The sequence below is a fragment of the Gracilinanus agilis genome, chromosome 4, assembly GCF_016433145.1.
Source record: "Gracilinanus agilis isolate LMUSP501 chromosome 4, AgileGrace, whole genome shotgun sequence".
Taxonomy (NCBI): Eukaryota; Metazoa; Chordata; class Mammalia; order Didelphimorphia; family Didelphidae; genus Gracilinanus; species Gracilinanus agilis.
In genome coordinates, this window is record NC_058133.1 from 407,699,168 (window position 1) to 407,715,075 (window position 15,908).

General features: G+C 33.9%; 1 protein-coding gene across 1 annotated transcript in view; it reads left to right on the forward strand.

Annotated features, from left to right (window-relative positions):
* The window catches only part of ADGB (androglobin), a 330,120-nt gene that overhangs the window by 150,802 nt on the left and 163,410 nt on the right, over positions 1-15,908 (forward strand). Inside the window, exons 15-16 of the mRNA XM_044675455.1 lie at positions 3,628-3,799; positions 4,561-4,628. Of these exons, the coding sequence (XP_044531390.1) occupies positions 3,628-3,799; positions 4,561-4,628 (240 nt within the window). The remainder of the gene's footprint in view (positions 1-3,627; positions 3,800-4,560; positions 4,629-15,908) is intronic.

A 15,908-nucleotide genomic window follows, 5' to 3' on the forward strand; every position in this document is an offset into this window, starting at 1 on the left:
GAAAAGACAGAAATAGAGAAACAGAACGAGAAGGGGCAGGGGAAGAATCTTGGGAGTGGAAATCCCAAAGTTTCCCTCCTGAGTGAGAGACCCCATAGAAACAGAGAAGCGGGCAACCCAAAATCCCTCTGCCCTTCACCCCTTTCCCCAAACCCTGAATTGTGAATAATAAAAGCCATTCATTAGTCAGAGAGCATTCCAGAGTGCCTGAGAGACAACAAGGCAGAGGGGAACCACAGCTTGGTCTGGCTGCCTCCATCTTGAAGCCAGACCACCTGCTGTGAAGTTGGCTGAACTTGGGGGAGGCTTGTGTGAAGCCCACCCTCATTCAGAATCAGATTGTGTTACTCCATACCTCATCTTATAGGGAAGCCTTGCCCCCAACTCCTGTGGGAAGGCACGACCATCCAGGTCACCCAGTTTTGGGGTGCCACCCTCTCAAAGTCTCCCAGTGTATACTCAGTGTGAAGGGAGAGCTGGAAGAAAGACTCACCTCAGAGACTCTATCTCCCCTCTATCATAACACTGGTTATAGGCTCTCTTTATTATTACAGTGAAGAGAATCACAGGGAATATTGGAATAGAACTGAATTGAGAGAGAGAACAACAATTAGTAATGAAAAACATTTCAATTCTAGAAAAGGAGTTTCAGAGAATTATAGTAAATTGGGAATAGCTCCATTGTACAAAGATTAGTTGGTAAATTATCTGGCAAACTTAAGCCAATGTTGAATGAAATCTTTGTTGTAAAAATATAACAGCTAATTTGGCATAGCTTGGGAATCAATCGATAGTTCAATAATCATTTGCCAGGTATGATAGCAGATGCGGGGATAACAGTAAGAAAGATGAATCAGAAATAACCAGAATATCTATGTAATATTTAAAAATCACTTAAACTCTCTGAGCTTCAGATTCTTTAGCTGTAACATGAACATTTACTTATGCCATCTACCTTAAAGTGTCATTTGTGAGAAAGGTACTTTGTTAAGTGCTATAAAAAGGTGAGCTTTTATTACTTTTTCTTATTCTTTATTTTAATAGTATTTATGAAAGTGTTTCATTAACTTTTCAAGATTCTATACAAGTCAATTTTCCAGATACATGAAGTTTATTTCTCTAAATGTCCCTACTAGTTTTATTTAATCGTCTTATTCAAATTTTCCTCTAACTCTATTATGCATGACCCATGCCTTCTCAAAAAAAAGACTCTTCATTATAGTGAATATCAGTTATTGTTCTGTGCAGCTATAATACATTGGGGCTTTCAGAGGAAATTTGCTTGCCATATTTGTCATCCCCCAAACTGTCTTCACCATCCTATCTTCCATCTCTTATTTATAAAATGAAGCATTGGAAAATGACCCAAGATTTACTCCAAATAATACTCTAAATAATGCCCATATCTATCTCCTCAATCTAAATCCAATGATTTAGTGGCCAGTTTACCTTATTTATTTTCCCCCCTGCTTTTACTAGTAAACTATTCCTATGATTGATGGGTTAAGATTAAATGGGCTACTGTAACTTCAAAAATATTGGAAATCACTGTGTTCTGGGTTAATACTTTGTACCACAGATATACTTGAAGCAAAGCTTTATTTATCCCCAGCAATAAATAATTTCAAGTTCCTGTTCTTTTTTAATTTTAGATCTATTTTTGGGTAGATTTTTGTCTTCCTTTCTAAACATCTATCACTTCTTTCCTTTCTTAAGGTGACTACTTCTAACGTACCTCTCCTTCCCCTCACATTTTGTTTTGACCTGGGGAATAAGAAAATCAAGCATGTTAGAACTTTTTGGCATAATATTATTTTATTTGCTAAAGAGCAATCACCAACTCCCATTTGGTTTTCTTTTGGACTTTGATCTATGTTCCCAATACTTAAATTTGCTGAATAAGTCACCTTTAAAATAATGAGAGATGCCTATCTATTTATTGTGACTTTACCAAAAGTGTCACCAAAATTGGGAATAATTTTTCACTAGTAAAATTGAACTAAAACTTAAAACTATTATATTATTGTTGTTTTTGTTATTATTATTATCATCATCTTTATTATTATGAAGTAGTAGTAGAGATTTCATTCCATTGAGAATGCAAAGAAATGTACTTCATTTGATAAAACATGCAATGCGACTTTCCTGGCAAATTTTTGAAGGGCATCAGGAAACAAGTTCCCTAGGATGCCTATATAGACTTCTTTCCATGCATGTTACATGGAGTATAATTTCTGTTACACTTATATTTTAGTATACCATGTCATCCTATTATTTTTTTGTCTTTGGATACTGCCTTGGACCTATACAGTTTTGGGTCCAAGGTGTGAGATAAGGGTTAAAAAAGAAAAAGAAAAGAAAAACAGATGTTATAAAAAACAAAAGATACACATATGCAATTTTAAATGACAATAAGAATGTTTGTAGAACCCAACTCATAAAATTGTTATGAGTCTAAAATGTCATAAACTTTAAAACACTCAATTTATAATAAATGTGCCTGAGTTAGTTTTGACACTAACAATTACTGATGATTTCGATCTATCCCTTTCCTACAATGACAAGGAAGTGGAAAAATGGAAGAAAACATTTAAAGCTAAACATATTAATGGAGTATGGGTATCATCAGAAGTCAAATCCCTGCTCCCTAGAAATTTCTATAACCAAATTTGTCATTCCATTCATTTCAGGAGTGCATGTAGCTCAGATGTGGCAAATTTTCCATCTGCACAATATCCTCTTAGTGTAAATCCCTAATCAAGTATTCTTTGGAACCCTCTATATTTTTTTGAGTTTTTATTAAATTTTATTATGTTACTGTATCATAGAATTTTTGAGTTGCTAAGGGACCTTAGCATACATTTCTTCCAACCCATATACAAAATGAATTCCTGAGTTAGTTCTAACTCTTTTCTCCAGTAATACTACCTTTTCATCTAAAAATATTGCGTTGAATATTTTTATAGTAATAATTCACTTTCTTTTTTTGAGATTCCTTAAAAAACTCATTGTTATAAAATCTGAGTGAAGAATCACTTGATATAGGGAACATTCAAGTGGAACAAGGAAACAGTTCTTGTCAGAATGCATAAAAATACCTATCATCTCTCACATATGTTGATCCTTAAAACAACTCTATCCTATCATTATATAAACTGAGGAAAATGAAGTTAAATGATCACTCAGGGTCACAATGCTGACTGTGGTCTGAGGCAGAATTTGAACTCAGATCCTACTGATTCCAAGACTAGCACTCCATGGTACCTAGCTGCCTCTACCACATTTTTTGTTTTCTATTGTTTTTGAAGCTCTTATTTCCCTTTGGATGGATTCTAAAGCGTATTTCAGAGATTTGAGTTAGTGCGCCTACTTTAGAAAATTGTGTGTGGAGAAAATGGAGTCTACAAAATTACTGAGTGCAGTGACATCATTATAAGACTTCCTGAGGCTTGTGGTTTATATTTGAACTTCTAAGACTTGAAATTCATGTAAATGTCTTTTTCAGCACAAGCATTTATAAATATGTGCTTTTCAGATTCTCCTTTCTTTTCACATATTATTGACTTCTATTCTTTCAGACTGTGGACAGTTTTGACATGTTAATCTCTGTTTCTTCTATGCATACAGAAGAGCCAGCAGAAAATGTGATTACTGTTGGAATTCGTCAGTCAGAAGCAACTGATTTAGTTAGCCAGCACACGTCCACCTTGGATAAATCTCAAGAAGAGGTTGTAGCGGAAGTTGTTCCTATTTGCAAAGAAATCTGGTTTGACTTCGATGACTTCTGCAAGTGCTTCCAGTAAGGATTAAAAATTCCTTATTATTATTAATATACCAGGATTATATAGTATTCATTTTCCACTTGGATTCAAACACTTCTATATGGAGTATGCTATGTGAGAAATTAAATAGGTCAGTGTAATTAAATGATTGGGTACATGGAAGGAAATAAAGTAGGAAAGGTAGGAAGGAGACAGGTTTTAAAAAGCTTTAAATGCCAAGCAAGAATCATTATTCAGTTCTGGAAGGTAAAATGGAGCCACTAGAATTTATTGAGAAAGGGCAATTTGTGGAGTAGTATTGATGTGGTCAGACTTATACTTTAAAAAAATTGGCTAGAGAGTAGAAGTAGTGGGAAGAGACCGATTACAAGGCTAAGATTTAAAGAAGATGTCATCTGTTCGCACCAGTGGAGTATCCATATGGTTCAAACCATGGGTTATTTGGAGTACAAAATTATTTTTCCTACATTTTAACTGGTAGTGGAACCTTTTGAAACATTGCCCTTAGGCTTATGTCAATTAAATTATTTTTACCCATTGTTTGATTTCAGCTTCTGTTCAAAATATTTTCAGTAGACTGAAACAAAGGAATCTTTTTCTAACAAAATTATTTTTGCTTAGGTCCTAAGGCAACTAAATCAAATTAGTATTTTCTATTTTTCTTAGCTTTTCAATATATTGATTCATCCAGGTTGATTAAAGAGTCATTGTAATTTGCTGCCTATGGTGATATTTGAGTATTTGGATGGAATTAACTAAGAATTCATTGTCCTTTTAGGAATATGTATATTTTCCACAAACCAGCTTCATACATCTACAGCTATCAGAGGTCAGACTTTAAGGTAAGTGAGATATTATGTTCTTTTTTGGAGGGAAGGAGTTTAAGAATCAAATCATGTTAGTGCATGAAACCTTTTACTTTATTAAACATTTCTATAAATCTATTGTCACAGTTACAGACTGAATTTTTAATGCTATTGACTGTGGGTTGTGGTCAGTGATTTTTATTTAAACTCCCATAATCTTTATCTACTTTACTATCCTTAATCTGTTTAAAGAAACACTCATATATTCCTGGCCACTACTTTTAGATTCCTAATATAAGTAAATAAGTGGGTTAATGTGTTGTTACATGTAGCTCACATGTGACAGATATTGATTTTGATTCAGGGATAAATCCAGACATAAAATATATTAATTTTAACATGTCCATATTTAATAACCACTATATTTCTTTGGACCTCAGTGTCTTCATTTCTAAAAGAAGGGGAATGGATTTGATAACCTACAAGGTCCTTGCCAGCTCAGAATCTATCTATCCTATCCTATTTTGAAACTGATTTAATAATATCAGGTCAATGTAGTGAATTTTGTTTTGTTTTGATGTTAATCATAATTTAGTCTATACTTTCCCCCCCCTTCCTATTCCATGTTAATTCTACTTGATAATATTTGTTTTTAATAGGACTGTTTACTTTTTTTCATTTTCATGAACAAATACAAACATTTATGTCATATTACCTACTATCCAGGGGAGGTAGGAAGAATGGGAGAAGGGGAGAGAACGTGGATCACAAAATGTCAGTAAATAATAATTTAAAATGGCATGATGTGTAATCTGGAAAAAATTAAATTAAAAAAGAAGCAAATATAAATGCCTATCAGAGAATTAATTGAAATTTATATTTAAAATGCTAATTTTATAAATATGTTAACCCTAGGTTTAGCCAAATTCAGGTTTTAAAATTTTGTCTCCCACCCATCTTCCAGGCCTCTTATTTTACTTTGTCTCTAATATTTCTGTCCATATATAAAAGCTGGAGATAGCAGAGTGCAGAGTTCAGAAATATTTAGGCAAATGCATTGTAGGGCAAAAAATGCATACAACTTAATTTCACTTAGCAGTTAGCCACAAGCTAACCTTGTCTTTTTCAGACCAGAAATCACTTTTTCTCTTTTTTTTCATGCTCTTAAAATAATTCTATTATTTTACCTCCCTTTTGAAAGGGGAATTTTAAGAAAAAAATTAATGATCTCTCTTACTTGCTAAATCTAATGACCTTTTAAAAAACTATCCTTCAAAACATAACTGCAACATTTCACACTGTTGATCACCATCTTTTCTCCTGTCCTTTGTCTTGGCTGGATTTTCATCCAGATATTGATGTTCTTTTCATGTTATTCTCCCACATTTATGACTTCTCGATCTCATTGGCTGCTTATTTATCCATTCAATTCCTCCTAAGTACAGATGGAATCTGAGGCATTCTTCTGGTTTTTTTTTTTATTTTGTGTGATATTTTTGCCTCTTCATCAACTTCAACAGGTTTAATTTTTATGGAGATGACTCCCACATATATGTGTATAAACATGCATGTGTTTGTATAGATAGTATATGCATGTAGATATAGTCATGTATATCTATACATGTATGTATGCATGTATCTATGCATGTTTTAAAATAGATTCAATATGGCATAGGGGAGAGAAATTGGACAGTAAGCCAGGAAGGTTTGGCTCTAAGCCCTACTACTGACATATGCTGGTTGTGTAACTCTGAGCAAGTCACTTAAATTCTCAGTGCTCTAAGTAACTTTTCTAATTTTTTAAATTTTAGAGAAGATGCTGAACTTGGATAACAAATTCTGTTTTTCCATTGGTATAGATGAAATTCCATATCTCTGTCAAATATGCAGAAATACAGCATATAAGTAGTAAAGTTCATTCAGTGTATCATATCATTATCAAAGAGCCAAAAGGGTCAGGCTGTGGAGGATAATCCATTTGAACAAGGAAAAAAATGTGATCTTCAGAAAATCTTTGCCTCTATCTTTGTCAGGCCATCAGCAATCACTTTTAAGAAACTGGATACCCACAGTTTTCAAATAAGTCTTTAGTACAAATTTAGCAGTCCTTATGTCCATCTTGATTATTAGAAACCATACTGTGGTTTCCTAAGGATTCAACATTGCCTTCTGGACAATGGAGTTTTTACAAGATAAAGGTCAATCCTCAAAGTTTAAGGGACCCTAGAAAGGTTGCAAATAGAGAAGGATGGACTTCCTTTGCTAACACAAATCACAGCTCATAATTAATGTGGATCTAGTAGACAAGGCCTTGGGTTTTGCAAGAGGCACTGAGAGTTAAGTGACTTGATGTAGGTCCTACAGTTATTGTCATACGAGGGATTTTATTTTATTTTATTTTAAAAATGTATTTATTTATTTGTTTATTTAATTTAGAATATTTTTCCATGGTTACATGATTCATGTTCTTTTCCTCACCTCTTCGCTCTCCCTTCCTATAGCCAATGAGCAATTCCACTGCATTTTACATCTATCATTGATTAAGACCTATTTCCATATTATTAATATTTGCACTGGAGTGATCATTTAGAGCCTACACCCTGAATCATATCCCACTGAACTATGTGATCAAACAAATGTATTTCTTCTGCATTTCTGCTCCAACAGTTCTTCCTTTGGTTGTGGATAGTGTTTTTTTCGCATAAGTCTCTCAGAATCGTCCTGGATCATTGCATTGCTGCTAGTAGAGAAGTCCATTATGTTTGATCATGCCACAGTGTCTCCCTCTCTGTGTATAATGTTCTCTTTTCACTCTGCATCAGTTCCTGGAGGTCTTTCCAGTTCACATGGAATTCCTTCAGTTCATTATTCCTTTCATACCCAATCATACCCCCATTGACCCATGTGGTCAAGCAGTTGTTTTTCTTCTGTTTTTCTGCTCCCACAGTTCTTTCTCTGGATATGGATAGCGTTCTTTCTCATAAGTCCCTCAGAAATGCTTTGGATCATTGCATTGCTGCTGGTACAGAAGTCTATTACATTCGATTTTACAAAAGTATATCAGTCTCTGTGTACAATGTTCTTCTGGTTCTACTCCTTTCACTCTGCATCAGTTCCTGGAGGTCTTTCCAGGTTCACGTAGAATTTGTTACGTTCATGATTTCTTTCAGCACAATAGTATTCCATCACCAATAGATACCACAATTTGTTCAGCCATTCCCTAATCGAAGAACATCCCCTCATTTTCCAATTTTTTTCCACCACAAAGAGTGTGACTATAAATATTTTTGCACAAGTCTTTTTCCTTATTATCTCTTTGGGATATAAACCCAGCAGTGGTATAGCTGGATGAAAAGGCAGATAGTCTTTTAAAGCCCTTTGGGCACAGTTCCAAATTGCCATCCAGAAAGGTTGGATCAATTCGCAACTCCACCAGCAATGCATTAATGTCCTATTTTGCCACATCCTCTCCAAGAGTTATTACTTTCCTTTGCTGTCATGCTAGCCAATCTGCTAGGTGTGAAGTGGTACCAGAGAGTTGTTTTGATTTGCATTTCTCTAATTATTAGAGCTTTAGAACAATTTTTCATGTGCTTATTGATAGTTTTGACTTCATTATTTGAAAATTGCCTATTCATGTCCCTTGCCCATTTATCAGTTGGCTTGCTTTTTTGTACAATTGATTTAGCTCCTTATAAATTTGAGTAATTAGACCTTTTTCAGAGGTTTTTGTTATAAAGTTTTTTCCCCCAGATTGTTGCTTCCCTTCTAATTTTGGTTGCATTGGTTTTGTTTGTACAAAAACTTTTTAATTTAATATAATCAAAATTTTTGTACTTTTTTCTAACTCTTGTTTGGTCTTGAATTCTTTCCTTTCCCAAAGATCTGACAGGTATACTATACTGTGTTCACCTAATTCCCATACAGTTTCCTTCTTTATATTCAAGTCATTCACCCATTCAAGACATTTACCCATTTTGAGTTTATCTTGGTGTAGGGCAGTAATTCCCAAAGTGGGTGCTACTGCCCCCTAGTGAGTGCTGCAGCAATCCAGGGGCACAGTGATGGCCACACTTTTTTTGTATTACCTTCTATTCTGAGTTCAATAAATAGTTTCATAATTTCCAGGGAGCACTAAATATTTATTTTTTTCTGGAAAGGGGGCAGTAGGCCAAAAAAGTTTGGGAACCACTGGTATAGGGTGTGAGATGTTGATCTAAACCTAATCTGTCCCATGCTGTTTTCCAATTTTCCTAGAAGTTTTTGTCAAATAATGAATTTTTGTCCCAAAAGCTGGGCTCTTTTGGTTTTCATACAGTCTTGCTGAGGTCATTTACCCTAGGTCTATTCCACTGATCCTCTCTTCTTTCTCTAAACCAGTACCATATTGTTTTGATGACCACTACTTTATGGTACAGTTTAAGATCTGGTACTGCTAGGCCCTACTCCTTCATTTTTTTTTCATTATTTCCCTTTATATTGTTGATCTTTTATTCTTCCAAATGAACTTTGTTATAGTTTTTTTTTTCTAATTTGGTAAAAAAATTTCTTAGTATTTTGATAGTTATGGCACTGAATAAGTAAATTTTAATTTGGGTAGGATTGTCATTTTTATCACGTTAGCTCATCCTACCCAAGAGCAATTAATGTTTTTCCAATTGTTTAGATCTAGTTTTAATTGTGTGGAAAGTGTTTTCTAATTGTGTTCATATAATTCCTGTGTTTGTCTTGGCAAATAGGTTCCTAAATATTTTATATTGACTAGTGTGAATTTAAATGGGATTTCTTTTTCTAACTATTGTTGCTGGGATGTGTTGGAAATACATAAAAATACAGATGATTTATGTGGTTTTATTTTGTATCTTGCAACTTTGCTGAAGTTGTTGGTTATTTCCTCTATCATCTTAGTTGATTCTCTAGGATTCTTTAAGTAGACCATCATATCATTTGCAAAGAGTGATAACTTGGTCTCCTCATTGCCTATTTTAATACCTTAAATTTCTTTTTCTTCACTAATTGCTACTGCTAGTGTTTCTAGTACCATGTTAAATAATAGAGGTGATAATGAGCATCCTTGTTTCACTCCTAATTTGGAAGGCTCCTAATTTATCCTCATTGCAGATGATGCTTGCTGATAGTTTTAAATATATATCGTTTATTATTTTTAGGAAAGGTCCTTCTATTCCTATACTTACAGTGGTTTCATTATGAATGAGTGTTGTATATTATCAAAGGCTTTTCCAGCATCTATTGAGGTAATCATGTTATTTTTGTTGTTTTGCTTGTTGATATGGTCAATTATATGGATGGTTTTCCTAATATTGAACCATCCTTGCATTTCTGAAATAAATCCCACCTCATCATAATGAATAACCCTTATTATCACTTGCTGGAGTCTTTTTGCTAATATTCTATTTAAGATTTTTGTATCAATGTTCATTAAGGAGATTGTCATTTCTTTTCCCTTGTTTTGATCTGCCTGGCTTTGGAATCTTTGTGTCCTAAAAGGAATTTGTTAGAACTCCTTTTTCTTGCTTATTTTGTCAAATAGTTTGTGTAATATTGGGATAATTTATTCTTTAAATGTTTGATAGAATGCACTTGTGAATCTTAGGAAATTTTTTGATGGCTTGTTCAGTTTATTTTTCTCATATGGGATTATTTAAGTACTCTCTTTCTTCTTCTGTTAATCTATGCAATTTATATTTTTATAATATTCATCCATATCACCTAGATTCCTGTATTTATTGCCATATAATTGGGCAAAATAATTTTTAATGATTGCCTTAATTTCCTCTTAATTAGAGTTTAGGTCTCCCTTTTCATCTTTGATACTGTTAATTTAGTTTTCTTCTTTCCTTTTTTAATTAGATTAACCAGGACTTTGTCTATTTTATTTGTTTTTTCAATGTACCAGCTTGTTGTCTTATTTATTAATTCAATTTTTCACTTTCAATTTTATTAATTTCTCTCTTCATTTATTTATTTATTTATTTATTTTAGCCTGGGACTCCATTCAAGGAGCATAGGGCCACAACCAGTAGGCAATGGGACACATAGTCGCTCAGGGTCACCCAGCTGGGAAGTGTCTGAGCCTGGACTTGAACCTAGGACCTTTTCGTCTCTAGGCCTGGCTCTCAATCCACTGAGCTAGCCCAGCTGCCCCTACTTTAGGTTGCAGTTTCTTTAGCAGTGTAGTTTTTACAGGGTGGGGTTGCTAGCCCCACGCCCAACCCTCCTCCTTTTTCATCCTGGCTAGGGACCATCCTTGGCCCAGGAGTGGTAAGGGTGGGCAGTAGGGGTCAAGTGACTTGCCCAAGGTCACACAGCTGGAAGTGTCTGAGGCCGGACTTGAACCTAGGACCTCCAGTCTCTAGGCCTGGCTCTCAATCCACTGAGCCACTCAGCTGCCCCTTCTCTCTTTATTAATTTACTTTAATTTTTTGGATCTGTAATTTAATTTTCATCTGGGGATTTTTAATTTGTTTGCTTTCTAATTTTTTTTTAAATTTTCATGCCCAATTCATTGACCTCTGTCCTCCCTTATTTGTTCATATATGCACTCAAGGATATAAATTTCTCCCTGAGTACTGCTTTGGCTTTATGTTTTAGATTTTTCTCATCATTGTCATTCTCTTCAATGAAACTATTAATTGTTTCTATGATTTGTTCTTTAACTAACTGATTTTGGAGAATCATATTATTTAGTCCAATTAATTTTTGATTTGCCTCTCCATGTATCCTTACTAGTTATCATTTTTATTGCATTATTATCTGAAAAGGTTGCCTTTATTATTTCTGCTCTTTTGCACTTTTTCGCCATGATTTTATGTCCTAGTACATGGTCAATTTTTGTGAATGTACCATGTGTTGCCGAAAAGATTATGTATTCCTTTTTGTCCCTATTTATTTTTCTCCACATATCTATTAACTCAAATTTTTCTAAGATATCATTCATATCTCTTACCTCTTATTTATTTTTTGGTATGATTTATCTAGATCTGATAGAGAAAGGTTCAAGTCTCCCACTAGTATAGTTTTACTATCGATTTCCTCCTTGAACTCCACTAGTTTCTCCTTTTGAAATTTAGATGCTCTATCATCCAAATATATACATATATTTGGTGCATATACATGTTGAGTACTGATATTTCTTCATTGCTTATACTCCCTTTAATCTGGATGTAATTACCTCCTCTATCTCTTTTAATCAGATCTATTTTTACTTTGCCTTTGTCATATATCATAATTATGACTCCTGTCTTCTTTTTCTCAGTTGAAACCCGATAGATTTTGCTTCAGCCTTTTACATTTACCCTGTGTGTATCTGCCTGCCTCATGTGTATTTCTTGTAGACAATATATGGTAGGATTTTGGTTTCTAATCTACTCTTCTATTTTCTTCCGTTTTATGAGTAAGTTCATCCCATTCACTTTCAGAGTTATAATTACCACCTGTGACTCACCCAACATTTTGATTTCGTCTTTTAGTCTTGCCCTTTCTTCTTTCACTATTTCCTTCTATACCAGTGTTTTGCTTTTAATCAGTCCTCCTTTTCCCCACCTTTATTTTACTTCCCTTTCCAACTCTCTCTTTTTGTTCCCCTCTTATTTTTTTTAGTGTCTTTTCAGTTCCCTACCCCTTTTTTCCCTCCTTTTTTGTATTTCCTGTCTCACTCCCCCCTTGGTTTTTCCCTTCTCACTTTCCCTATAGGGTTAGATAGAATTCAATATCCCAATGGATTTAGATATTCTTCCCTCTCAGAATTGATTCCACTGAGAGTAAGCTTTAAGTATTACATAGTAACACTCTTCCTCTCCTTCTTATAATAGTATTCTTCCTCTTGTGTCGTAAAAGGAATTTGGTAAAACTCCTTTCCTCATTTTGTCAAATAGTTTGTATGGTATTGGGATTAGTTTTTCTTTAAATGTTTGATAGAATTCACTTGTGAATCCATATGGCCCTGGGAATTTTTTCTTAGGGAGTATGTTGATGGCTTATTCAATTTCTTTTTAAGTGACAGAATTATTTAAATAGTCTATTTCCTTTTTTGTTAATCTAGGCAATTTATATTTTTATAGATATTCACCCAATTCACCTAGATTGTCATATTTGTTGCCATAATAGTTGGGCTAAATGATTACCTTAATTTCCTCTTCATTAGAGGTGAGACCCTTTTTATGTTTGATACTGTTAATTTGATTTTCTTCTTTTTTCTTTTCTTCTTTCTTTCTTTTTTTATTAAATTAACCAGTATTTGATATATTTTTATAACAAAGTACCAGCTCCTAGTCTTATTTATTTGTTCAGTAGTCTTTTGCTTTCAATTTTATTAATTTCTCCTTTGATTGTTATGATTTCATTTTAGTTTTTATTTGGGAATTTTTAATTTGTTCTTTTCTAGTTTTTTTAAGTTGCATGCCTGATTCATTGACCTCTTTCCTCTCTAATTTTTTGATATATACCAGTGATTCCCAAAGTGGGCACCATCACCCCCTGGTAGGTGCTGCAGCAATCTAGTGGGGCAGTGATGGCCACAGGTGCATTTATCTTTCCTATTAATTGCTATTAAAATTTTAAAAATTAATTTCCAGGGCACTAAGTAATATTTTTAGTGGAAAGGGAATGGTAGGCCAAAAAAGTTTGGGAACCACTGATATATACACTGAGAGATATAAATTTTACCCTTAGTACTGCCTTGGCTACATCCCATAGATTTTGACATGTTTCCTCATTGTCATTTTCTTTAATGAAATCAGTAATTGTTTCTTTGATTTGTGCTTTGACTGATCAGTTTTGAAGAATTAGAATATTTAATTTCCAATTAGTTTTAAATCTGCCTTTCCACAAGCCCTTATTATGATTTTTATTGCATTATGGTCTAAAAGAATTGCATTTTATTATTTCTGCTTTCCTACATTTGCCTGCAATGTTTTTATGATCTAGTACATGGTCAGTCTTTTTATATGTGCTATGTGCTCCTGAAAAGAAGGTATATTCCCAATTATGTTTATTTCTTTTTATCCAGATATCTATTAGTTCTAATTTTTCTAACATTTCATTTACTTCCCTTTGTTATTTCTTATTTATTTTTTGGTTTGATTTATCTAGGTCTGATAAAGTATGGTTAAGATCCTCCACTAGTATGATTTTATTATCTGTTTCCTTCTTACGCTCCTTTAGATTCTCCTTCAGAAATCTGACTGCTGTACCATTTTGTGTATATATGTTTAGAATTGATTTTTCATTATTATTTATACTGCCTTTCATCAAGATGTAATTACCTTCTTTATCTCTTTTAATGAGATATGTTTTTGCTTTTGAGATCATAATTGTGACTCTTGCCTTCTTTGTCTCAGTTGCAGCCCAGTAAATTTTGTTCCACCCTTTTTTCTTTATGCTGTATATGTCTACCTGCCTCAAGTGTGTTTCTTATAGACAACATGTGGTAGGTTTCTGATTTTTAATTAATTCTGTTATCTGCTTTCTTTTTATTGGTGAGTTCATCCCATTCAATTTTCGCAGTTATGATTACTATCTGTGTTTTTCCCTCTGTTTTTACTTTCTCCTTAGGTTCTGCCTTTTCTCTTATCCATCTTTCCCTCTATACCAACATTTCACTTTTAGTGAGTTTCCTCCTTTTCTCTCCCTAAGGTTACTCCGTTTCCCAGCACCTCCCCTCTTATTGATTTCCCTCTTACTATAATGCCTTTTAAACTACCTCCTTCCTTTTCCCTCCCTTGTATTGCTTCCCTCCCCACCAGTCCATTTATTACTCTTCTACTTTTCTATAGGGCACAATACAGTTCTCTCCCTCAATGGATTTTATTGTTCTTCCCTCTTTGAGTCAATTTCAATGGGTGTAAGAATTAAGTATAACTTGTCTCCAACTTCTTTCCCCCTTCCATTGCATTGACCTTTTCTCCCCTTCCCTCCAGGTGCTTCTTTTTTGAAATATAAATTTACCCCATTTTTTCTCTTTTCCCATTTCTTTTATTATTATCCTCTTTTTTACCCCTTGTTATATATATATATATATATATATATATATATATATATATATATATATATATAAATTTTGACATTTCATCCTATAGTTTGTCACTGTTCCCTCTAAGCTTACTTCTTCTATGTACCCTGATCATCATAACAATTTTTAAGAGTGACCAGTATCTTTTATTATATGAATACAAAACATTTTAACTTATTGGTTCCTTAAATTTTATTTTTATTTTCCCTTTATTAATTATCTTTTGGTGATTCTCTTGAATTCTGTGTTTGGGCATCAAATTTTCTGTTTAAGTCACGTCTTTTCTTTATGAATGTTTGGAAGTCTTCTCCCTTGCTTTCCAGAATATCATAAACCATGCCTTCCAGTTCTTCAGTGTGGATGCAACCAGGTCCTATGTTATGTTATCATAACTGTGATTCCATGATATCAAAATAACTTGTGCTTATCAGCTTGTAATATCTTTTCTTTGGTCTGGAAGTTCTTGACTTTGGCTATAACATTCCTGGGTGTTTTGAATTGAGAATTAAATGCAGGAGATTATCTGTGGATTCTTTCAATCTCCACTTTTCCCTCTTGTTCAAGAATGTCAGGGCAGTTTTCTTGGATAATTTTCTGTACGATGATATCCAAGGCTTTTCTTTTGTCATTATTTTCAGGTAGTCCAATAATTCTTAAATTATCTCTTCTGGTTATATTTTCTAGGTCTGTAGTTTTATTAGTGAGGTGTTTCATATTTTCCTCAATATTTTTATTCTTTTGATTTTGTTTTATAGACTCTTGCTGCCTTATAAAGTTATTTGCTTCTAGTTGTTGGATTCTAAATTTTAAAGACTGAATTTCATCCCTGAATTTTTGGTTATCCTCCTCCTTTTGGTCTGATTTTCTTTGAAGGTCATCATTCACTTTCTTTGCCTCATTTTCAAGCTGTTCAATTCTGACTTTCAAGATACTATTTTCTTGTTTTAGTTCATGTACCTCTGTTTACCATGGTTCTCAGTACAGTCAGTGGGGCAGGGATTTTGGAGATTGGGTTTTCTTTCCCTCTGAGGGCTTTTATCTGCCCTATTTATAGACTAGATTAAGCCAGGGCAGAACTAATCTGTGAAGCTGGATGTCCCATGAGGCCAAAACTTCAAGAATTATGTGGGGGAGGGCAAGATGGAGAGATTTGGCTGTGTTTAGGCTGCCCTCTCAATACCTTTCCTCCAGTTGCCTTCCTGATTGTTCTGGTCAGAGCCTGAACCTCCTATAGATGTGGTTATAAGGCACTCCCTCAAGGCTGGAGCCCTCACTATGTGAAATAAGGAA